At 42.7% G+C, this 26,170-nt stretch overlaps 1 protein-coding gene across 7 annotated transcripts in view; it reads right to left on the reverse strand.

The window, feature by feature from the left end:
- Window positions 1-399: 399 nt before the first annotated feature.
- Window positions 400-26,170, reverse strand: part of ANAPC7 (anaphase promoting complex subunit 7) — a 31,316-nt gene continuing 5,545 nt past the window's right edge. For 2 of the 7 annotated variants that reach the window (XM_053589563.1, XM_053589569.1), the window contains exons 2-11: window positions 25,961-26,147; window positions 18,530-18,649; window positions 13,200-13,311; window positions 12,433-12,586; window positions 11,312-11,454; window positions 9,818-9,935; window positions 8,112-8,308; window positions 4,487-4,711; window positions 2,943-3,093; window positions 400-1,251 (exon numbers count right to left, since the gene is read on the reverse strand). In XM_053589563.1, the coding sequence (XP_053445538.1) occupies window positions 1,062-1,251; window positions 2,943-3,093; window positions 4,487-4,711; window positions 8,112-8,308; window positions 9,818-9,935; window positions 11,312-11,454; window positions 12,433-12,586; window positions 13,200-13,311; window positions 18,530-18,649; window positions 25,961-26,147 (1,597 nt within the window). In that variant the 3' untranslated portion in view covers window positions 400-1,061. Of the gene's footprint in view, window positions 2,252-2,942; window positions 3,094-4,486; window positions 4,712-8,111; window positions 8,309-9,817; window positions 9,936-11,311; window positions 11,455-12,432; window positions 12,587-13,199; window positions 13,312-13,540; window positions 13,698-18,529; window positions 18,650-25,960; window positions 26,148-26,170 lie in introns of those variants that run through there. The other 5 variants (XM_053589566.1, XM_053589568.1, XM_053589567.1 and 2 more) reach the window with 5 other exon arrangements.

Here is a 26,170-nt window from a genome sequence, read left to right on the forward strand (position 1 = left end):
GTTAGCTATGACATCCTCTTTTATCTCCAATCAACTGTATACTCAAAAAGCAGTGCATCTTCAGATACAAGGGGGACAGGGTAAGCGAAGAATCCCCCAGCACCAAAGCTCAGGGTGTGACACAGACTCCAACCTCATAGCCTCAATGAAAAAGCCAGGAGGACTCCAGTCTGAAATCTGGCCAGATTCTCAGGCCTCAGGGAAATTCACTATCCAAAAATGAAATAGATGAACCAGCCTGGGGTTATCTGAGCTTTCCAACTGTCCTGGCTCCCAGTACTAGGAGAAGAGAATCTATTTATGGCAAAGAATTCTGGGGACTGAATCAATACATTCTGAGTAAGACACCAAAAACTAAGAGTCTACTAAAGGGCTTCCACTCTGATCACCCCAACACCATGACGGTACAAACCAGTTTTATTAGGGAACCACCCCAGCCACGCCTGTTCATGCTCTTGTCACACCTGTTTCTGAGATCAGCCAGGCTCAGACAAGTTACCAGTTTAGCAAAGAGGAAAACTGTTCTGCAAAATAGCAACCATCAGCTTAAGGCATTACTAACATTGCAGAAGGAAAGCACGGTTACTAGGGAAGTCTGGACAGACCAGGTTGATGGCTTCTGGGAACAGGAAGCCCTCTGGGGCCAGACCATGCTGCTGTCGGAATTGGGAGATGACGCTATCACTCTGGGATGGTGGGTCAATCCTTCGAACCCATCTGTGTCACAGACAAAACACCATCTATTCCTTGAGCTTTTCAATTTAGAAGTTAGTTATATAAAAAGTGCTCTTGGCCCAGAAGCCCAGGCATGTGTGCAGGCCTCAGGGCTCCCACAGTCCTCCATGACTGGAGCAGGGGAGGATGGAGATACATGGAAGGCTGGTCAGGCTCAGTTTTAGAAATGAAGTCATGACTAGGAATCGGGAGCAAGAGGATGGAGACCCTTGCTGCAATCACATGCTGAATCCTGGTCCTCCTGAGAACAGGCGCCTACAGTTCCTTCAGTCCACAGGAAGAGCTCAGAGCAGGGCTGGCCAGTGTGGCCTTGGAGTAGCCGCCCCTCATTGCATGCCGAACCACTGCTCCTGGTCAGCCCATTGGGCTGCCTCACTGTCGCTGCCCTCCAGGTCCCCTTCTTCCCCACTCCCTTCCATGTCGTCCACATCCTCCTCCTGAGTGGCATCCGTGGGACTCTCCTCCTTCTCCATCTTCTGCATCCCCTCTAGAGACTTCTGGTCATTGGGGTCCAAACTAGGGGACAACAAAACAAAGGAGAGGCCTGAATCTCTGCGTTGTTTCTTGCTGGCTGATTCGTCATCTCCCTGGCCCGGCAGTGAAATGACCACACAGTCACAGAGAAACTGCTAAAGCCTGGCCTCTCCAAACAACTCCGGCTTCCAAGGCTGGGTCGAGGGAGTCCACCATTAGAAGTGAGTGAAAAAAGGTGTCTTTTCCTAATTTTTAGAATTCTCAATCTGAGTTTTCTCCACAAATTTCTTAAACCTTTCACACCTATCACCCCTAGCATTCTGCTAGAGGAGGCTCCCAGATAACATAAATGAAAAAATAGCAAGCAAACAGTATCAGGCAAATTTAAACGTGATTCCCTGAAAATTAGGTTTTTGAGCTATGAGGTTACAAAAAGTAGTTATTATTCTGTGGGTATAACTGTTCCATGTTCTTACAATATAGTTAAACATATCAGCATTTCAGTAGTCAGACAAAACATCACACTATACCATGGAACACATTTGTAAACTCCTAAAGGCTACCCGAGCACTTAGAGCTAAGAGTCAACATATGCCAACCCTGTGCCCCACCCAAAATTCAGACGTTCCAGAACATTTGTTTACTTGCATCCTAAGCCATTTTTCCTATTGCTTTTGTGACCATCACCTAGGTCAGCAGGCATCCCTCATCCCTAATAAATCCCACCTCTAATGACAGTCTGGTATTTTTTCTTCCTTGCTCCTGGGCTTCTAAAAACAGCTAAAGCTCATGTAAGAATTCTGTTGCTACTTATATAAATTCAGATTTGTACCAGTTTCTCCTCTCTGAAGCCTTCCAAATAGCTTTTCCCCACACCCAGGGCCCCGCCCTCTGGACTCCCACCTTACTTCTACAGACTGCTATGAAAGCCCTTAGCATGTGGTACAGTCAGTCTGCACGTCTGAGACTGACAGCTTCCGCAAACGCAGCATCCCCAGGGGTCACGGAGATGCCAGGCACATGAGTGGTGCTCAAGTGTCTGCTGAACAAGTAAACGGATGTGATCAGACTCATTAAAGACAGTCCTTCACCATAACCTTACAGACACACAGACAACCCTCAAAGAAATCACTTCTCTATTAAACAGTAAGAATACCACTATTTATTTAGTATTTACTATGTACCAGGCACAGTGCTAAGAGCTTTACATGAAATAATCATTTTAATCCTCATTCAATCATTTAATATCTAATAAGGTAGAGAGAGAGAGACAAGGAAATTTGTTAGTAATTTGCCCAAGATGACAGGTGGTGAAGGTAGTATTCAAACTTCAGAGCTCAAGTTCTTAACTGCTACAGTAGGTAGAAACATGGGAAAGTACTTACAATACTTTGATTTGAAAAAGCAGAATATAAAATATATACTAGGTATAACCCTATAAAAATATGTGTATGTGTGGGTAAGGACAGGAAGATGATCTATACAAACGAACAAGAATGTTATAGAGATGTGGGTTGGGTATGAGTGAAACTATTCTTCAATGTTGTTAATATACTTTAAGAAAAAAATCTTAGAAGTCACATATTCACAAATAACTCTTCTATTATTACTGTTATTATTCTGCTTTCAAACGTGGGCACAGAGTATATGTGTATCTCCAGAACACCTGTGACAGCTCACTGCCTCCTCGGCCCTCCTCATTGACCTTCCCCCACAGGAGGCCGGGTGCCTACCTTAGTGCTATACTATACTGGTCCATTGCTTCCTGATACTCATTGACAGCTACAAGGAAATCTCCAAGGATCCGATGCAGGACACAGTCACTCTGATTAGCCAGTGCATTTCTCAGCAAAGCAATTCCATCTTCATATTTCTGTTCTCTGCCTGAAAAAAAATTTTTTTTTTTTGTAGAGACAGAGTCTCACTTTACCGCCTTCAGTAGAGTACCATGATGTCACAGGACTCACAGCAACCTCTAGCTCTTGGGCTTCAGCGATTCTCCTGCCTCAGCCTCCTGAGCAGCTGGGACTACAGGCACCCGCCACAACGCCCGGCTATTTTTTGGTTGCAGTTCAGCTGGGGCTGGGTTTGAACATGCCACCCTCAGTATATGGGGTCGGCGCCCTACTCACTGAGCCACAGGCGCCACCCAAAAAAAAAATAAAAAAATTTTTAAAAAGATACTCATTGTCCTACTTCAACATTTTGAAAATATATTCTCATCCTAAGGCATATACATAAAACCACAACTATCACAATCTGACAGTGTCTTTACAGATGTCCTTAAGAGAATAGCAGTGAGGCACAAAGTGAAAGCAAGTGCATCTAAATTCCCACTTTGTTAGAAAATTTGGAGTTAGGCAGGTATGGTGGCTATACCTAAAACCCTCACACTCTAGGAGGCTGGGTAGGGCTCAGGAGTTCGAGACCAGCCTGAGCAAGAGCAAGACCCTGTTTCTAGCCAGGGATCATGGTAGATGCCTGTAGTCCCAGCTACTCGGGAGGCTGAGGCAAGAGAATCACCTAAGCCCAAGAGTAAGACTTTCTATCTCATAAATAAATAAAATTACAGTTTTAGTTCTGATTTTTTAAAATGTCCTTTTAATTCAAATAAAAAGCCAAACTGCATTTTATTTGCCAAACTAGCTCAGAGTTTTAGAGGTGGGATTTGTTAGGTATGGGGGAGTTCATAAATCAGGACTAAAAAAACAAAGCTAAAACTAGTTATAGTCAACCCAAACTAGTTCAGGACAATTAAAACCAGATAAAAATGAGCTGAACAGGTACCAACCAATTATAGCTGGTTTGAGCTAACCTAAGCAGGTGTAAGCCAGTTAGTTACACTTGGCCGTGCTAAATATAAATCAATTCAAGCAGCCTCAGACTTGCTGCAAAAGGCATACCCCTGTTTGGTCATCTGTAACCAGCTAGAACTGGGGAGTCCAAATGAGAGATCAGGTTACATAAAAATTAGTGATGAAGGGCGGCGCCTGTGGCTCAGTGGGCAGGGCGCCGGCCCCATATACCAAGGGTGGCGGGTTCAAACCCAGCCCCAACCAAACTGCAACAAAAAAATAGCTGGGCATTGTGGCGGGCGCCTGTAGTTCCAGCTACATGGGAGGCTGAGGCAAGAGAATCACCTAAGCCCAGGAGTTGGAGGTTGCTGTGAGCAGTGTGACGCCACGGTACTCTACTGAGGGCGATAAAGTGAAACTCTGTCTCTACAAAAAAGAAAAAAAATTAGGGATGAAAAAAGAAGAAAATAAAACACACTTACTAAGTAGTTCTGCTTTTTTCACCACAGCCTTAATGTAATCCGGCCTTTGGGTCAGGGCTTTATCTAATAAAGTTTTGGCTTTCTCCTGTGTCACTGGGTCTTCAAGACAAACAGTGGCTAAAAGAGTAAGGGTCTGTGCGTTGGCACCTAGAGTTTTGTAAACGTTGTTGGCCATCACCATTGCTTCCCGAATACTGTTGGAGGCTAAGTAACATTCAATGAGACCTGGAAAAAACAAACAAACAAACAAACAAACAAACAAAAAACACAACACACACACACAAAGTAGTTCAACCATTTTACCATAGCCACTTCTACACTGACAGCACTCCAAACTGCAAACCTTCAAAAGTCTCACATAAAGGGCAGGCCAGGAGAAAACTCAGATGTTGAGACAAGACAGGAGGGTGTGTTGTTGAGGGAATAATTAAGTGTTCTATCCCAGGACGCTTGCTGGATATAGAAAAAGCCTGCCCTGTGAAGGCACCTTCTGTTAGTTAAGGAACAAGCATGTACAAGGAAACCGCAGCATGTGAGCTGCTTACATGAGTGCTAAGAGAACAAACGTGACACTAATGATTAGTCTGTCATGTGGTCAAGAGATTAAAGCAGTGAGAGGTGATGTTTCCAACCAAAACCAAGGTTTCACTGTCTCCTAATAAGCTGTTATTCTCCAGCTGCTTTCAGTCACCCATGGGGCTAAGTTTAAGAGGGGAGACTCCTACTGTCCTAGTCAATGTCCAGTTCTACAAACTGAAGGACCTCTCAAGCAACCTAAGGAGAAAGGAAGACTTATTTGAAACATAATGGTTATCTGAATCCTACAAAGAGATACAACTATTATGTATCCATTACAATTAAATTTTTTTTCATTTTTTCATGTTTTTTTTTTAGACAGACTTTCACTATGTTGCCCTCAGTAGAGTGCTGTTCCATCACAGCTCACAGCAACCTCAAACTCTTGGGCTTAAGAGATTCTCTTGCCTCAGCCTCCCAAGTAGCTGGGACTACAGGCACCCACCACAATGCCTGGCTATTTTTTTTGTTGTTGTTGCAACTGTCATTGTTTTTTAGCTGGCCTAAGCTGGATTCAAACCCACCAGCCTCAGTGTATGTGGCTGGAGCCATAACCACTATGCTACGGGCACTGAGCCCATTTTTGCATTTTTTAAAATTTCAGAATATTATGGGGTACAGGTTTTGGTTAAATGGATTGCTTGTGTACAGTATGAGTCAAATTTACAAGTGTGCTCACCACCTGGATAATGTGCTGTACCTGTTAGGTATTAATTTAACCCCCGCCCCCTCCTGCCTGCTTGTTTTCTATTGAGTTTTACTACCAAATGTAAAAATGGGTATTGATCCATTAGTTCCACTTTAATGGTGAGTACATGTGGTATTTGTTTTTCCATTCTTCCAAAACTTCCCTTAAAAGAATGGTCTCCATTTCCATCCAGGTTATTATAAAAGGTATTAGTGCCCGGTGGCGCCTGTGGCTCAAGGAGTAGGGCGCCAGTCCCATATGCTGGAGGTGGCGGGTTCAAACCCAGCCCAGGCCAAAAACCACAAAAAAAAAAAAAAAAAAAAAAAAAAGGTATTAGTGCCCAAAATAATTTAAAAAAAATTTTTTTAAGTAATAGCTCAAAAGGCACTTGCTGGAGGTTTTCCTAAGCTAGATGGACACCACTCAGTCAGATGAACCAAATATACTGAGAATGGCAGCTCCTGTCTCTCTTCCTACCCACACGGAGATGCCCCATGAGGCCACTGTGAGAGGTCAACTCTCAACTCCTCAAGCCAAGTTGAGAACAGAGAACTTTTTGGCACTAGGCGTTTATCAAAACAGAAAAACAGCTTAAACCCCAAACCCACACACTCCCTGGCAGATTTTCTCTGCATACTCCTCCACACTAGCAGCATTTATAACATTCACGCATACTCTTCCACACACTGTGGTTACTTAACTAGGCATTATCTAACTCTTAAGGAGAATGTATTGGACTCCATATACAGTTGTTTGCAACTACTTATTAATAGTAGTTTTACTTTCCTGCTAAAGCCACCCCCCGACCCATGGAACTTCAGAAGGAAATGGAAAGAATGTACTGCATTAACCCAAGACCTTCCACCAGCAAAGTAAGGAAGCTCCACTGAACACTGCAAGAAGCATCAAAGAACATAACCAGAGTCACCCCGATCCAACTCTCCAAATGGCAGCTTGAGAAGGCAGCTTGTGAGGCCTCGCTGGCCAAAGGGGACACAAGCACTGTGGGAGGAAGTTATTCAACTGCATCCCAAGGTCTGCACACAGCAGAATGGAGTCAGTGTAAAAGCAGCCAGGGGGCTAGGAAATTAGAGTTTCAGCATCAAGAATTAATCAGAAACCAAAGGCTTGGTTTAGTGGAGTTTCTCTAAGAACAAAGACAATCCTCTTTCACCCAACAAAGCCACCAGAGGCATAGGCTCTCAGGGTATATAAGCGTATCTGTTCTCTTTCCTAACTTCCAAATTTTTTCCTCAAAAAATTTGAATTTATCTTCCTGTTAACAGCAAATCACTCCTAGACTCCTGGGTTTATTTTTAAATTCTTATAAAAATACGTTTTGGAGGAACTGTATCTTGTAAGATCTATTTTAATGTCTATGAGTGAGTCACCAAATGTTGCTGAAGCTGGCACAGCTCCTTTGAACTCCTAGGGTCAGTTCACATGAACTTAAAATATTTCATAACAAAACAAAGTTGGAGCCTGACTGTGCCCACTCTGGAGGTCACACTGAACACACCAGTTCCCACAACCAACACTGTCATATGAATGTGGAGTTGCCCATAAGTAGTATCTCGGGCCCAAGGTAAGATAACTGTGAAAAGATTAAAGACATAACCAAGAGGCTTGGCGCCCATAGCATAGTGGTTACGGTGCCAGCCACATACACCTGGGTTGGCGGGTTTGAACCCAGCCTGGGCCAGCTAAACTACAATGACAACTGCAACAACAACAACAACAAAATAGCTGGGTATTGTAATGGGCACCTGTAGTCCCAGCTACTTGGGAGGCTAAGGCAAGAAAATCTCTTAAGCCCAAGAGTTTGAGGTTGCTGTGAGCTATGACGCCACAGTACTCTACCAAGGGCGACACAGTGAGACACTGTCTCAAAAAAATAATAATAAAAAAAATAACCAAGAGATCTAGCATGGTGCCTGGCACAGACAGATTCATATTGAGTGGGCTACATTTGACACAGCGGGGAAAAATGGACAAAAAGCTTATCCCAACTACCCTCTCACCAAAAGAAGAAAATAGAGGAGAATGAGAAAAATGGATTCTGAAAGGAATAAAAATCCAGTGAATGCCCTATATCAATATAAAATGCCTAATGCGGTGATTTCCAAACTTGCCCACACACTGGCAATACATATTATCTTTAAAACATAATGATACCTATCTCCCAACCCCACAGATTCCCCATCTGTACTGGAGAGGCTCAGGATCAGATTATTGAAAGTTTCCCCAGATAAATCTGATGTATAACAGATCTTGGGAAGTGCTTGCCTAAGGGAAACTTCCATCTGAGTGCTGCTGCCACATCTAGAGATTCACACCATTCATCTGTATTTTCTATCTTACCTTCATAACAATCTAAGCGACATGGTGCGAGACGTATGGCCTCCCGAAAATGTATTATTGCTTCTTGGACTCTGCCCATGTTCCTAAGTGCTGCTCCCTTAAGTAGCAAAGCTTGAACACTATTACTATTCAGCTGAATGGCCTTGGCTCCTAAATAGAGAGCCCGGGAATAGCGTTTGCTATAGAAGCTATGACACCTGGAGAAAAAAACAACCAAAAGTTATCTGAGAGAAGACTATAAAGAAATGTTACCTAAAAATCAAAAGGAACACCCTATGCATGATTGTTATTATACAAACTGTACTTAATAGCTTTAACATAAGATTAGTGGAAAAGTAAAACAAACCAAAAAAACCCAAATCTACTTTTTTTTTTCACAGTCTCACTGTCACCTTGGGTAGAGTGCAGTGGCATGATCATAGCTCAAAGCAACCTCAAACTCCTGTGTTCAAGGAATCCTCCTGCCTTAGCTTCCCAAGTAGCTGGTACTACAGATGCTACAATGTCTAGCTAATTTTTCTATTTTTAATAGAGATGGGGTCTCACTCCTGGCTCAAGCTGGTCTCGAATGCCTAAGCTCAAACAATCCATCCACTTTGGCTTCCCAGAGTGGTAAGATTACAGGCATGAGCCACAATGGACGGCTTATTTATTTATTTATTTTTATTATTTTTTTTTGAGACAGAGTCTCCAGCTGTTGCCCTGGGGTAGAGTGCTATGGCGTCATAACTCTCAGCAACCTCCAACTCTTGGGCTCAAGTAATCCTCTTGCCTCAGTTTTTCTACTTTTAGTGGAGACAGAGTCTTGCTTTTGCTTAGGCTGGTCTCAAACCCAGGAGCTCAAGCAATCCAGCTGCCTCGGCCTCCCAGAGTGCTAGGATTACAGGTGTGAGCCGCTGCACCCAGCTGGGAAATCTTGATATAGAAAGGAAAAATTATGGTAAAGAACTTGACAATCTAGACATGTTATTAGCGGAGACACATTTGGAGAATTTGTAAGGACAGGTCAATAACAAAGGAGCATCTTTCTGCCCTATCAGTGATGGCCCAATGCTAAGCATAATGCATTCACTATCTCAATTAATGCTTGCCTCTAAAAGTAGAGGTTAATAGCCCCTATACAAGAAAACAGATTCAGGAAGGTATTTTTTGTTTGTTGGGGTTTTTTTTTGCAGTTTTGGCCAAGGCGGGGCTTGAACCCGCCACCGCCAATATATGGGACCGGTGCCCTACTCATTGAGCCACAGGAGCCACCCTTTGTTTTTGAGACAGGGTCTCACTCTCCTGCCCCAGCTACAGTGTGGTAACATCACAGCTCACTGCAGTCTCAAACTCCTGGGCTCAAGCAATCTTCCCATCTCAGTTCTCCCAGTAACTGGGACTTTAGCTGCACATCACAACACCCAGCTGAGTTTCTGGGGTTTTTTTGTTTTTTTCTTTTGTGAAGATGGGGTTGCTATATTGCTCAGGTGGGTCTCAATTCTGACCTCAAGTGAACCTTGGCCTCTCAAAATGATAGGATTATAGATGTGACCCATTGAGCCTGGCCCAGAGAAGTAAATGATAGATTTAAAGTTAAGGAGCATGATTGAACCCAGGACTGATCACCGGTTAAACCAGTATTCAACCTATATTCTCTTCAGAAAGAACTATAATCTCTTAAAGAATCTACTGAAAACTGAGGAGAAAAAGATGCATAACCATACCCAGAGACCACCCACGGCTCTGCATGCTGATCAGAAATATTGAAAAGGCGGCAGCCAAGGTTCTCCACATCCTCCAGCCGCCCTTCTCGTGCAAGCAGGTACCCGTATACATCCATTCCTAGACAGAGGGTCATAGCAAAAAGAGGCTCTTCAAATAAAGCAGCAAGGATCCTTTACATTATGAGTAGTACCCAATGTCAGACCCCAAGCCGAGCCCCAGCTCCTGCAGGGACTGCGTTCTTCCCATTATCACAGGCTCCTCTCACTGGTATTTCCATTTTCCTACAAAATGATCTTTAAAAAGCAAAATCCACCCCCCCCAACCAAAAAAAAGCAAAGTAGCAGAAAGACCCACCTCACAATTTGAAAGCCTGTTATTTTCAAGAACTTTCTGTCCCTCTATTCTGTGGCATGATATACAGCTTTCCTAACTCAACCAGAAAAGGCCTCCAAAAGGTATGAAATAAGTTCTCTAAGAACCTTACGCAGTCAAGAGTACACATTTAATATGCCAAAAAAGCCAGTAAGTCTCAGAAAAGTTGAGAAAAAGCTTTCTATTTTAGAAAAAGCTTGGAGTTCTTTCTGGAATGCAGTTCATCAAAGATCACTGCCTCCTGGAACCCTGTTTCACTCTATCTCACATTATATTATAAATCCTCTCAAACTACAATACTTCTGCTTGCTCTTGAACTTAAGTGTGAGCTTCAAACTTCAAGTTGCCAACTGCTGCCAATCTAGGACCTCTAATACCATTTTCATCATAGATACAGGCAGCTTAGAGAAAAGAACTGAGCAGGAGTGAGATGTTGTACAAACAAACCCATCTTTCTAGATCTGCTTTCTAATCTACAAGTTTGGGAATGCCCCCTAAGAACCTTGAGACTGTTTTTTTTCATAAGGATTTATTTTTCTAATGGCCTTCCATGGGCCTTTACAACCCTACTTCCCACTAGTCTTGAGCACTTACTGCCAGGCTTCCAGCTGCAATCCTTTGGAGGTCTCTGTGGTGTTTTCCTCCAGTTGCAAACTTCTTTCACATCAACAATTTTTTCCATTGTTCTCTCCTAATTACTACTTTTAATCACCCATCCCTTTCTCAGTATCTGTTCACTTGTCCTCTTATAATTATACTCAGGACACAGTCAAACTAAATTCCCTAAAAGGATATTATGATTCCAAGGATGCCATACAAATTCTCAGTCAGGCACATCATCAATTTATAAATCCGAAGGAGGGGCTATGACTCCCTCAAAAGAAAAAAAGCCAAATAATGATCTGTGGAGAGATGATACTTGAATTCGAGCAAAAACAACTACTCAAAATGGAATTAACTGTTAAGAGACATGTGTCAGGACCTTAAAAACATAAAATACTGTAGTAAGTTTCAGAAACTATTTCCATTAAAATTGGTATCAGTTCATGTTCTATTTCCTTCCTATCTTCTCTGACCTTGCCCTTAACAGCCACTCTCTCCCTGCCCCAAGAATTACTTACCTTTTATCAGATAGGGATCCAACATCTGTGCCTGTTCAAACTTGAGGACAGAGTTTTTATTGTCTCCAGCTCTGAAGTACAGATCTGCTAAGCTTCCCAGAAGGTCCACGTTATCTCGCAATAAGGATTTTTTCTCTAGTGAACTTTAAGATATTAAACATTGAGCCTTAAAATCTATTATAAATCCTCTTGATTGTTGAATCTGGTCTATCAGGCGTATAGATGCTTCCTTTGGTGTATGTTATACATTTACGTCATAAAATTTGTCATAATAAAAAACTTCTAAAATGAATTATGTGCCATGTATTTTTTTTTTCTTTGAGATGGAGTTTCACTATGTTGCCCTGGGTAAAGTACAGCTCACAGCAACCTCAAGCTCTTGGGCTTAAGCAATTCTCTTGCTTCAGCCACCCAAGTAGCTGGGACTACAGGTGCCTCCACAATGCCCAGCTATGTTTTGGTTGCAGTTGTCATTGTTGTTTAGCAGGCCTGGGCTGGATTCAAAACCGTCAGCTCCAGTGTATGTCGCTGGTGCCCTAGCTGCTGAGCTATGGGCACCAAGCCACGTGCCATGTATTTTCTTACTTTAAGCTTATAATTTAAGAAAAGTTGTAGGATGAAATTGTAAATACACAGAATAAAGTAGAAATAACTCACTACTAACAAAGAACATTCATGTTGCAGCTTTTCAGAGGACAACATACAATATATGGTGTTAAAGGTCATGTCATTCGCAAGTGATAGATACTTATTACTCAACTGGGTGACTCTGCACAACACAAATGCCAGACTCTTGTCCTTGGACTTGATCTGAATAATACAAAGAAAATTCCAGTTCTAAGAAAAATACTCAGGTCAGATGCCTCAATACACCATGTTTTTGGGGGAAAGAGAGTCCAAAAAGATTTTCTTCCAGGTTCAAGAAACAAACTAAGGCAGTGTACTTTGTAAGAATTACTACCTTTGCATGCACAGAGCTGAATTCAGCCCAAGTTTACATTTTTACAAGTCTCCAACAGAGATTATTACATCTGGAACCATTTGGTACGTGAAAAGACTAACACAGATCTCCAGACAGGGAAAGAGCCTCAAGAACAATGAATTAACTTTGTGATTCTCACCATATGGTATTGATTGCTCTCGAGTTGTCGCCAATGTGCACAAAAGCATATGCTTTGATCCACACAGAGAGCCAGTCCAAGTTAGGCACAGTTTGGATCACATTCATTGTCATTGATGCCACTTCTGCACCTTTTACAGAAAGGGACAGCAAACCTAATTGAAAAGAAAGCAAAAGAAAGAAGGTGAGGCACAGCATCTTTCTTTCACAATGCAAGAAGCAATGGATTCTATTTTCCCTAGGCTACAAGGTAACCCATTCCCTAATTCTAAGATGTATGTGATAGAAAGACCATAACTTAATATTTCTTGATCAAATATGTGTTAATCCCTACTGAATTGCTCTCTGGTAAAAACTTTTAAAAAACGAAGTTATTCTTTTTTTCTTTTTCTTTTTTTGAGACAGAGTCTCATTTTGTTGCCCTCAGTAGAGTGCCATGGTGGTATACCATGGCCCAGCAACCTCAAACTCTTGGGCTAAAGTGATCCCCTTGCCTCAGCCTCCTGAACCTGAAAATACATGAGCCCACCAGAACATCCAGCTACTTTTTTTTTTTTAGAGACAGGGTCTCATTCTGGCTCAGGCTATTCTTGAACTCATGAGTTCAGGTGATCCACCCACCTCAGCCTCCCACAGTGCGAGGATTACAGGCGTGAGCCACTGCACCTGGCCTTCCAAAATGAAGCTGTTCTAATTATACTCAAGATTTGAAAACTATTATCTTTGACAATAAACTCTCCATGAAAACAAGCAGAACATTATCTGTACCTAGAATGGCATCCAGGGCTAAAGGGCATTGCCTCAGTACTTCCTTGTAGCTGGTAACTGAAGGGCGCTCCTGACCAGCCTTCTTGTACAGGTTTGCCAGCATCATGTTTATCTGTACAGACACAAACAACGGACAGTGAAATAAGTGTATAATGCAAAGAAAATACCTCACCGTGAAAAAGTCCTGATGTTCATTACCAGCTACTACCACAGTCCTACCCACAGCCCTGTGCAAGTAACAGAAGACTAACCCCAGTCTTCCAAAGAAAGAAGAAATCATTACCCTGCTTTCCTAGGTACTTGCGTCTCTAAGAGAATTGTCACATTACTTTCTCACTTACCTAACCAAAAGGCCAGTAACATCTGGACCAAAGCTGCTGCCTCTGGAAATAGGAATAATGTTCATTTAAGAAATGTTATAGAATGCTCATTACCTTCTTTCTTAAGAAAAGGCAAAAGATGAGCTACCTCAGAAGTGCTCAAACTGACATATCTTAAATTCAGTTAATATTAAGGTACAAGAAAGTAAGGAACTCTTGACTTAGCTAGTTAAGAAGGATCAGATAAGTTTTTCCCAAAAGGAAATGATACAGAAGAATGGACAAAGAAGTATAACAGTTGGCTTTTCTCTGATAATTAGACTGTAGCTAAACTCTATCCTTTCTAACACTTAAAGATTTGATCCACAGGTAGTAACTCACCAAAGAAATGTTACAAAAACCAAACCAAACTGATCTCCAGAGTTGACAATGATCCAGAGATGAGCTACATTATTTAATCACTGAGTTCAGACATCTGCATTTTAGCACAATTTAAATATGTAACTTCGTAAAGCTATTTTAAAATAATTCTACCTAAAAATGCAACTGGGAAAATTTGAGATAACCTCAAAGTTCCAAAGAATATAGAAATTATAGGGAAAGGATAAATAACCTTCTCAATAGTACAAAGAGATAAATATTCTAATTTAAAACTACTGGTTCTTACACACAACCTAAGGAAGGAGTCAATGTGAAGGCACCAAAGAAAAAAAGTCAAACCCCAATCTCTTTAATTATCTGGCTTGGTATGCCAGATATTTACTCAGAATAGTAGTCTGAAGATGAACAACATCTATTCCAATTATAAATTTACAGTATATAAAACAATGTAGTATAACATTAATTCACACTAATTCAAGCAATGAGATACTAGAAATAAAACTATTTATTTGGCCTCAGATTTCCCATATTAGGCTATTTTGAAAATGCAAAGGAAAGTACTTAAAGGAAAACTCCAGTATTGGTGTCAATCCTTAAGAAAACAAAAGGTTAAATAAATTTAAGATTCTCTCTTGATTGCACGTTACTAACAAACTGACTGATGGACCATCTGTTTCAAAAAATTTCAAAACTTCCTTTAAGCTACTTTACTATCACTTTGAAAGAATGAGTTTTGAATATTGCCTAGACAAAAAGTCAATTCTTTTTAAAACAGATCCTTATTCGGGAACATCATAAAGCCAGGTTCCACCAGTTATAAATACAAAAAGTCATCATTTTCTAAAAGCTGAATTGATAAATTGTATGTAGATAAGTTTAGCCTTAAAAAGTGAAGATTTACCAAGATTTGATAATCTCACACTGGAATTTTCCTTTAAAATGTGAGGGAATGTGTGGTGGTGTTTACCATACATTAACAGACGTTCATTTAGACGTATTTTGACTCACTTCCTTGTCCTTTACACAGACTGAGAAGCCAGTTAACTCCCTAACGGACAAGAAAGAAAAACTGTAAACATTATGGGTTTATGTTTGAGGCACACATCTTTGCTTGCTCTTAGCTACAAGAGCGCTATAGAATGAAGGATATGTTTTCCTAACAAATGCAGATTCCTCTAGTCCAGTAGTTCTCAACCTTCCTAATGCCGTGACCCTTTAATACGGTTCCTCATGTTGTGGTGACCCCCAACCACAATTATTTCACATGAAAATAGCAACAAAAATCATTTTATGGCTGGGGGTCACCACAACATGAGGAACTATATTAAAGGGTCACGGCATTAGGAAGGTTGAGAACCACTGCTCTAGTCCCTCTTAGAATGATGGTTATAAACACTAAGCACTGGATACTACAAAGGTGAGCATCTTTGCCATTATCCATTTTCCAAAAGTGCCTTCTAAACATCCACAACTCATTAAGAAGGAAATTATGGTACATTTCTATTAAGATAATTTAACAGAAACCTTCAAAGTTTACAGTGAAATCAAAATGGCTTCTTTCAAAAGGAAGATACCTTGAGCATACCAACAATCTTCATATATGCAAACTAATTATTCTTGGGATAAAAGACGACTTTCATAGGTTACCAGAACACATTTAGTATATAGAATCCACACTTACTGTGTTCATAATATACTTCCAAGTGGGGTTTGTTTTAGCTTCAAAGATTTACCTGGAGACTTCCAAATGGTTTTAACAGCAGCCACCATTACAAAATACACTCTAGAAATATGTTAGTTTTAAAAACTCAGAAAACAGGCTAGGTGTGGTGGCTCATGCCTATGATTCTAATATTCTAGGAGGCCCAGGTAGGTGGACTGCTTAAGCTCAGGAGTTCAAAACTAGCCTAAGCAAGAGTGAGACATCATCAGTACTGAAAACAGAAAAAATGGGTAAGCGTAGTGGTGGGTATCTATAGTCCCAGCTACTCAGGAGGTTGAGGCAAGAGGAGCTCTTGATCCCAAGAGTTTAAGGTTGCTGTGAGCTGTGATGCCATTGCACTCTACCCAGGGCAACAGAGTGCGACTCTGTGTCTCAAAAAAAAAAAAAGAAAAAAGAAAAAAAGGGGCAGCACTTATAGCTCAGTGAGCAGGGTACTAGCTACATACACCAAGGCTGGTGGGTTCAAACCCAGCCAGGGCCAGCTAAACAACGACAACTGCAACAACAACAACAACAGCTGGGTTTTGTGGCGGGTGCCTGTAGTTCCAGCTATTTGGGAGGCTGAGGCAAGAGAATCACTGAAGCCCAAAAGTTTGAGGTTGCTGTGAGCTGTGACACCACAGCACTCTACCCAGGGCAACAGCTTGAGACTCTGTCTCAAAAAAGAAAAAAAAGAAGAAAGAAAACAAAACAGTAAATAACCGGGAGGGGAGGGAGTCCATACTGCTTAGATTACTTGTTCTTTTAGGGTCAAGAGAATTAACACATCTTACCTATAAAATTCCTTACTATTAAGCACAGAATAGGTTTTTCAACCATGTCAAGAGGGTGGGTAACATGAGAGAATATATAGTTTATTTATTTATTATTTTTTTTTTTTTGGCCGGGGCTGGGTTTGAACCCACCACCTCTGGCATATGGGACCGGCGCCCTACCTGCTGAGCCACAGGTGCCGCCCAAGAGAATATATAGTTTAAATACTGGCTCAGCACCTGTGCACAGTAGTTACGGCACCAGCCACATACATTGAGGCTCATGGGTCTGAACCCAGCCCAGGCCAGCTAAAATAACAATGACAACTGCAACAAAAAATAGCCCGGCATTGTGGCGGGCACCTGTAGTCCCAGGTACTTGGGAGGCTGAGGCGAGGCTAAGCCCAAGAGTTTGAGGAGTTGGAGGTTACTGTGAGCTGTGCAATATAGAGAGACTGTCTCAAAAAAAAAAAAGTTTAAATACTTACCCAAGGTAACACTCCTTACAGAATAGTACTTTATTTATTTATTTATTTATTTAATTTTTTTTTTTTTGAGACAGAGCCTCAAGCTGTCGCCCTGGGTAGAGTGCTGTGGCTTCACAGCTCACAGCAACCTCCAACTCTTTGGCTCAAGAGACTTCCTTCCCAAGTAGCTGGGACTACAGGTGCCTGCCACAACACCTGGCCATTTTTTGGCTGCAGTCATCATTGCTCTCTGGCAGACCCAGACTGGATTTGAACCTACCAACTCTCGTGTATGTGGCTGGAGCCTTAGCCACTTGGGCTACAGGCACCAAGCCCAGGATAGTACTTTAAAAAGTATTCGCACTTACTGAACTTATTTAGCTTTTACAAAAGTTAACAAAGAAAACACTCTCTCATTTTATAAATAAAAGAGAAGTAAAAGCTCAGATTGGTAACTTGCCTAAGTTTACACTGCACATAGCTTTTATGCCCTAAACTCAAACAAGACACCAGTTAAAGGTATTTTCTTCACTATAATACACTGTCAAACTAACACAATCCACATATACATAAGTGCAAAGTGATCTTGTAGTCTTGATTTTGAAAATGAACGGATTAATAAAATCATTCCCACTGACAAATGGGTACACCTATTAAAACAAAAAATGAAGTTCTAAAAAACTGTTTTTGTCACTTAGAACTGTTTTGCAAATAAATTATTTCCTACAGTAAGAAATGCCAAAGAGGGCAGCGCCTGTGGCTCAGTGAGTAGGGCGCCAGCCCCATATGCCGAGGGTGGCAGGTTCAAACCCAGCCCCGGCCAAACTGCAACAACAACAAAAAAAAAATAGCTGGGCATTGTGGCAGGCACCTGTAGTCCCAGCTGCTCCGGAGGCTGAGGCAAGAGAATCGCGTAAGCCCAAGAGTTAGAGGTTGCTGTGAGCCGTGTGACGCCATGGCACTCTACCGGAGGGCGGTACAGTGAGACTCTGTCTCTACAAAAAAAAAAAAATAATAAATAAGAAATGCCAAAGAGCAGGGCGCAGTGGCTCACGCCTGTAATCCCAGCATTGTGGGAGGCTGAGGAGGGAGAATTGCTTGAGCTCAGGAGTTCGAGACTCGCCTGAGCGACAGTGAGACCCCGACTCATGAAAAAAATGGAAAAACCCAGCCGGGCGCCGTGGTGAGCGCCTGTAATCCCAGCGGCTTCCGGAGGCTAAGGCAGGGGTGCCCACAGCCCGAGTCTGAAGTTGCTCTGAGGTTGCGGTGAGCTACCACGCCCACTGCACTCTGCTCAGGGGCACAGGGTGGGACCCTGTCTCAATAACAACAAAAAAAAGTAAAGAAATAAAAAATAAGCAACGAAATAAAATAAAAAAGCCAAAAAAAATAAATAAGTAAATAAAATAAAAAAATAAACAATAAAAAAAAAGAAATGCCAAAGAATAAGCACTTTTAGTATTCTCCACCTATCATTTTCACCAGCTGAGTTCTCAGGGTCTCATAAGTAAGACACTCATTTATCTTTCTGAACCCCGGCTTCATTTACAGGCAAAGCAAGTGAGCAAGACAATCATGAGTAAACTGCTCAGATGGGTTCCCTGATGCATTTTATGGAGAAAACATGAAAGGAGCAGGATTGGGAAGGTTAGAGAGGAGAAAAACATAAACTCTTCATACAACTTACTTTGGGAGTTCTCTGTCTTGAAGGGATCCCATCAAGTATAGCAATGGCATCTTTATCTTGTTTTAGCATTGTATAACATTCAGCCATTTTGTATTTTACTTCAATTTCAGACGGAAGACACTAAGAGACAATGAGAACATCTCTTCAAAATATTATTTCAATAGCACGATAGTTCAAAATATTAAACAGAGTTATCATTTGACCCACCAGTTCTACACGTAGGTATACAGCCACAAGAAATGGACACATCCATTCACATAAAAAAAACACATGTTCACAGCTTTATAATTATTGCTATTATTTTGAGAGAGGGTCTCACTCTGTCCCTCAGGCTGAAGTGCAGATGCATGATCATATCTCATTGCAGCCTCGAACTCCTAGGCTCAAGTGATCTGTCTCAGCCTCTCTAATAGCTAGAACTATAGGCATGCACCACCATGCCTGGCTAATTTTTATTTTTTTCTGTAGAGTTGTTTTTTTTTTTTTTTTTTTTTGAGACAGAGTCTCAAGCTGTCGCCCTGGGTATGCCATGGTGTCATAGCTCATAACAACCTCTAACTCTTGGGTCCAAGCGATCCTCTTGCCTCGGTTTTTCTATTTTTAGTAGAGACAGGGTCTCACTTTTGCTCAGGCTGGTCTCAAACCTGTGAGCTCAGGCAATACACCCGCGTTGGCCTCTCAGAATGCTAGGATTACAGGCGTTAGACACTGCGCCTGGCCCCATTATTATTATTATTTTAAACAGATTCTCACTTTGTCACCCTGGGTAGAATGCCATGGTGTCAATAGCTCACAGAAACCTCAAATTTCTGGGCTCAAGAGATCCTCTTGCCTCAGCCTCCTAAGTAGCTGGGACTACAGGCACCTGCCACAACATCCAGCTATTTTTATTTTCATTTTTTTTTTTTTGAGACAGTCTCACTATGTTGCCTTTGGTAGAGTGCTATGAGTCACAGTTCATAGCAAACTCAAAGTCTTGGGTTTGAGTAGCACCTGTGGCTCAGTGGGCAGGGTGCCAGCCCCATATACAGAGGGTGGCAAGTTCAAACCTGGCCCTGGCCGAACTGTAACCAAAAAATAGGTGGGCATTGTGGCAGGTGCCTATAGTCCCAGCTACTTGGGAGGCTGAGGCAAGAGAATTGCCTAAGCCAAGGAGTTGGAGGTTGCTGTGAGCAGGGTGATGTCACAGCACTCTACCGAGGGCAATAAAGTGAGACTGCCTCTTAAAAAAAAAAAAAAAAAAAAAAAAAGTCAGGGCGGCGCGTGTGGCTCAGTCTGTAAGGCGCCGGCCCCATATACCAAGGGTGGCGGGTTCAAACTTGGCCCCGGCCAAACTGCAACCAAAAAATAGCCGGGCGTTGTGGCGGGCGCCTATAATCCCAGCTGCTCTGGAGGCTGAGGCAAGAGAATCGCTTAAGCCCAGGAGTTGGAGGTTGCTGTGAGCTGTGTGATGCCACGGCACTCTACCGAGGGCCATAAAGTGAGACTCTGTCTCTACAAAAAAAAAAAAAAAAAAAAAAAGTCTTGGGCTTAAGTGAGTCTCTCGTTCAGCCTCCCAAGTAGCTGGGACTACAGGAGCCCATCACAAAGCCCAGCTATTTTTGTTGGTGTAGTAGTCGTCATTGTTGTTTAGCAGGCCCAGGCCACGTTCCAACCCACCAACCCCAGTATATGTGGCTGCTGCCATAACCACTGAGCTATGGGTGCAGAGACAACACCCAGCTATCTTTAGAGATCTCGCTCCTCCTCAAGCTGGTCTCGAACTTCTGAGCAATCCACTCGCTGCCTGGGCCTCCCAGAGTGATAGGATTACAGGTCTGAACCACTGCGCCCAGCCAATGTTAGCTATTTTTATGAGTGAACCTACTTGGACAATATATATAACTTCCATTCAGTATTAGAAAACAAAAAAAACGGGCGGCGCCTGTGGCTCAGTGAGTAGGGCGCCGGCCCCATATGCCAAGGGTGGTGGGTTCAAACCCAGCCCCAGCCACACTGCAACAAAAAAATAGCCGGGCATTATGGCGGGCGCCTGTAGTCCCAGCTGCTCGGGAGGCTGAGGCAAGAGAATCACGTAAGCCCAAGAGTTAGAGGTTGCTGTGAGCCTTGTGACGCCACGGCACTCTACCCGAGGGTGGTACAGTGAGACTCTGTCTCTACAAAAAAAAAAAAAAAGAAAAAAAAAAAGAAAATGAACAACAAAAAAAGAGTACTTCAAATGAAGAATGAACAAGGAAGTTGAAATTAAAAATTAAAAAAAATGCAAAGCAAAAGTTTTACATAAAGTGAAATAAATATTTTATTTATAACTGATGGCTGCAACTAAAAATAATTTTATTAAATATTTTATTTCGCTTTATGTAAAACTGTTTGCTTTCCATTTTTTTTTTTTTTTTTTCATTTTTTTGTAGAGACAGAGTCTCACTGTACCGCCCTCGGGTAGAGTGCCGTGGCGTCACACGGCTCACAGCAACCTCTTAACTCTTGGGCTTACGCGATTCTCCTGCCTCAGCCTCCCGAGCTCCATTTTTTTTTTTTATTGTTGGGGATTCATTGAGGGTACAATAAGCCAGGTGCTTTGCATTATTAATGAGCTGATTGCCAGTGTTTTTTGTTTTCTTTTTTTTTGTAGAGACAGAGTAGAGTCTCACTGTACTGCCCTTGGGTAGAGTGCCATGGCATCACATGGCTCACAGCAAACTCTAACTCTTAGGCTTATGCGATTCTCTTGCCTCAGCCTCCTGAGTAGCTGGGACTACAGGCGCCCGCCACAATGCCCGGCTATTTTTTTGTTGCAGTGTGGCCGGGGCTGGGTTTGAACCCACCACCCTCGGGCATATGGGGCCGGCACCCTACTCACTGAGCCACAGGCGCCGCCCGGTTTTTTGTTTTCTAATACTGAAGATCAATAAGATTAAAAAAAATCAACTACAGGCAGCGCCTGTGGCTCAAGGAGTAGGGTGCCGGCCCCATGTACCAGAGGTGGCGGGTTCGAGCCTGGCCCCGGCCAAAACTGAAGAAAAAAAAAGAAAAAAATCAACTACATTAATTTGTGTCTTATTTTAGATATGGAAAAATACAGCACTTATAATTTCACTCTGTTATTCCTTTTACTTTTTTTATTTGATATTGCTTTGAAATATAAGTAACATATTCAGCTAGGAAATTTTTTTTTTTTTTTATAGAGACAGGGTCTCACTTTATGGCCCTCGGTGGAGTGCCGTGGCCTCACACAGCTCACAGCAACCTCCAACTCCTGGGCTTAAGCGATTCTCTTGCCTCAGCCTCCCGAGTAGCTGGGACTACAGGCGCCCGCCACAATGCCCGGCTATTTTTTGGTTGCAGTTTGGTCGGGGCCGGGTTTGAACCCGCCACCCTCGGTATATGGGGCCGGCGCCTTACCGACTGAGCCACAGGCACCGCCCTCAGCTAGGAAATTTAAAGACAAGTTCGAATTGAAAAGTAAAAGATCCTCTCTCTCTACAGCTTTCCATCATTAATTTTCTTCTCACACACAAAATCCTTCAAGCTTATTATCCATATATATTGTAGACATATACCAAGATATATTTATATATCTATAAACTATACCCTTTGAACAAAAGAGGTACTGAATACACTGATTCGAATCTTATTATTATTTTTTTTTTTTGTAGAGACAGAGTCTCACTTTATGGCCCTCAGTAGAGTGCCGTGGCGTCACACAGCTCACAGCAACCTCCAACTCCTGGGCTTAAGCGATTCTCTTGCCTCCGCCTCCCGAGTAGCTGGGACTACAGGTGCCCACCACAACGCCCGGCTATTTTTTGGTAGCAGTTTGGCCGGGGCCAGGTTTGAACCCGCCACCCTCGTTATATGGGGCCGGCGCCTTACCGACTGAACCACAGGCGCCGCCCTCGAATCTTAATTTTCTTAATTTCTTTACTAATACATAAAGGAGTTCACTTCAAATAAACATATATACCTCTTTACCATTTTTCATTTAATCTCCTCTCATGGCTAGTCTGTAACTGAACTAGACCCTACAAATAAACAAAGACTTCTCCCTATGATAACTTCTCCCATAGTTACTTACTATGATAATAATCTGCAGTAGGCTGGCACCTGTGGCTTAGTGGGTAGGGTGCTGGCCCCATATACTGAGGGTGGCGGGTTTGAACCTGGCTCCAGCCTAATTGCAACAAAAAAATAGGCGGGTGCTGTGGTGGGCACCTGTAGTCCCATCTACTTGGGAGGCTGAGGCAAGAGAATCGCCTAAGCCCAGGCACTGGAGGTTGCTGTGAGCTATGACACCATGGCCCTCTACCGAGGGTGGCAAAATGAGACTCTGTCTTTTAAAAAAAACAAAAGGCTCGGTGCCTGTGGCCCAAGCTGCTAAGGTGCCAACCACATACACCTGAGCTGGCGGGTTCAAATCCAGCCCAGGCCCACCAATCAACAATAATGGCTGCAACCAAAAAATAGCCAGGCATTGTGGCCGGCACCTGTAGTCCCAGCTACTTGGGAGGTGAAGGCAGGAGAATCACTTGAGCCCAGGAGTTCAAGGTTGCTGTGAGCTGTAATGCCATGGCACACAGTTTGAGGTTCTGTCTCAAAAAAAAAAAAAAAAAAAAAAAAAAAAAAACAATACTGCAGTAAAGGCTGTAACAGTGGCTTACACTTGTTATCCTACCACTTTGGAAGCCGAGGTGGGATTATCACTTGAGTTCAAGACTCTATCAAGAGTTCAGGAGTTCAAGACTAGCCTGAGCAAGAGTGAGACACTGTCTCTAAGAAAAATAGAAAAACTAGCCAGGCACTGTGCCAGGTGCCTGTAGTCCAGATATTCAGGAGTCTGAGGCTGGAGGATGGCTTAAGCCTAGCAGTTTGAGGTTGCTGTCCCTTAGTTTTTGAGTCTACTGTTAGGATTAATTTCTAGCAATCAGATGTCTGAGTCAAATTGGTGAGGACATTATAATTTTATCCCTTCATTTATGTGACTAATTGTAGAGCAACCAAAATAGTTAGGAATTCATAAATTATTTCCCATAAATTTCTCCAGGTACAATCCTAACAAATGAATGGAATTTTATTTTATTTTACTTTTTTTTTTTGGTAGAGACAGAGTCTCACTTTATGGCCCTCGGTACAGTGCCGTGGCCTCACACAGCTCCCAGCAACCTCCAACTCCTGGGCTTAAGCAATTCTCTTGCCTCAGCCTCCCGAGTAGCTGGGACTCGCCTGCCACAACGCCCGGCTATTTTTTGGTTGCAGAATGGCCGGGGCGGGGTTTGAACCCGCCATCCTTGGTATATGGGGCCGGGGCCTTACCAACTGAGCCACAGGTGCCGCCCTATTTTACTTTTTTTTTGAAACATATTCTCACCTTGTCACTCTCAGTAGATGGTAGAGTGCTATGACATCACAGGCTCACAGCAACTTCAAACTCTTGGGCTCAAGCGATCCCCTTGCCTCAAGCCTCCAGAGTAGCTTGAAATACAGGTACCCACCACAATACCCAGATTTTTCTTTTTTTTTGTGAGGCAGTCTTATTACATCACCCTCGGCAGAGTGCTCAAACTCTTGGGCTTAAGCAATTCTCTTGCCTCAACATCCCCAGTAGCTGGAACTACAGGTGCCTGCCACACTCCCTGGCTATTTTTTTGTTGCAGTTGTCATTGTTGCTTTAGCAGGCCTGAGCTGAGTTCGAACCCATAGGCATTGGTGTATGTGGCCAGCGCTGTACCCACTGAGCTATGGGCAATGCCACTACCCAGATATTTTTTTAGAGATGGGTTTTTGGTCTTGCTCAGGCTAGTCTCAACTCAATCTACCTCCAGCCTGGACCTCCCAGAGTAGGATTACAGACATGAGGCACTGTTCCCAGTCCAATTGAGTGGTACTTTAAAAGCTGTACTTTGTTTTTATTTTTGAGACAGAGTCTAACTTAGTTGCCCTCAGTCGAATGCCCTGGTGTCACAGCTCACAGAAACCTCAAACTCTTGGGCTCAAGTGATCCTCTTGCCTCAGCCTCCCGAGTAGATGCAGCTACAGGCACCTGCCACAACACCCAGCTATTTTTTAGAGAGGGGTTCTCACTCTTGCTCAGGTCTGGAACTCCTGATCTCAGGCAATCCAGATCCACCCAACTTGGTCTTCCAGAGTGCTAGGATTACAGGAATGAGCGACCTTGCCCAGCCAGTTTTGTTATTTATTATTATTTTGAGACAGTCTTACTATGTTGGCTTCGGTAGAGTGCTGTAGCATCACAGTTCACAGCAGCCTCAAACTCTTGGGCTTAAGCGATTCTCTTGCCTCAGCCTCCCAAGTAGCTGGGAGTAACAGCACCCACCACAACACCTGGCTATTTTTGTTGTTGTAGTTGTCATTGTTTAGCAGACCTGGACCGGGTTTGATTCCGCCAGCCCCGGTGTATGTGGCTGGCACCCTAATCACTGAGTTATGGGCATTTTTTTTTTTTTTTTTTTTAAGATATGGTCTCACTCTGTCACTCTGGCTGAAATCCTGCGGTGCAGTGAGCTCACTGCAGCCTTGAACTCCTGGGTTCAAGCAGTCATCGTGCCTCAGCCTCCCTAGGACTATGGGCACATAGTATCATGCCTAGCTAATTTTTAAAAAAAATTTTTTTTTTTTTTTTGAGACAGAGCCTCAAGCTGTCGCCCTGGGTAGAGTGCCATAGCATCACAGCTCACAGCAACCTCCAACTCCTGGGCTCAAGAGATTCTCTTGCCTCTGCCTCCCAGGTAGCTGGGAATACAGGCACCGCCACAACGCCCAGCTATTTTTTGGTTGCAGCCATCATTGTTGTCTGGCTGGGCCGGGCTGGATTCGAACCTGCCAGCTCAGGTGCATGTGGCTGGCACCTTAGCAGCTTGAGCCACAGGTGCCGAGCCTTTAAAAAAATTTTTTAAGAGATGGGGGGGTCATGCTGGTGTCCAGAATGGTCTCAAACTCCTGGGCTCAAGTGATCATGCTGCCTTAGCCTTCCAAGTCACTGGATTACAGCATGAGCTACCATACATGGCTTAAAAATTATACTTGCATTAAAATTTTTTTTTTTTGAACCCACCACCTCTGGCATATGGGGCTGGTGCCCTACTTCTTTGAGCCACAGGTGCCGTCCCTAAAATTTTAAACACTTTACATTTTGAGTAGCTTGTATAAGTTAGGAACAATGCATGACTTTGTTACAACCAAGATAATTCATGTTTAATTCCATTTTTAGCCTCATCCTAAGAATTTTGCTTTTAGCTTTTACTGCTAAGATACATTCATTCTTACATCGAAGTGGTTTTTCATCTTTCTCTAGTCAGTGCGTTTTTTAAATTATTTTTTATTTTAACATCTACATCTAATCAGCCATCTTCTAAATTCTTTCAGTCTCTCCCTCCCTCAAAAACAGAAAAAAATCACAAATCTATCTCCAGTTACCTGACTTTGCGGAGTAGATGCAGAATTTCCAGTTGAAGGCCTCACTTTTGAAGTTTTACTTAGGGCTTTCTTCTGCTGTAAAGCCATGGTATACTTACTCACAGCATTCCGATATTCCTTATCATGAAAGAGAGAATCTGCATGATACACCAAAAGCTGGTACTTCTGAGATGGGGAGAATAACTCACTAGAAAACAAAGAAAGTATACC

Source organism: Nycticebus coucang, chromosome 4, assembly GCF_027406575.1.
Source record: "Nycticebus coucang isolate mNycCou1 chromosome 4, mNycCou1.pri, whole genome shotgun sequence".
Lineage (NCBI taxonomy): Eukaryota > Metazoa > Chordata > Mammalia > Primates > Lorisidae > Nycticebus > Nycticebus coucang.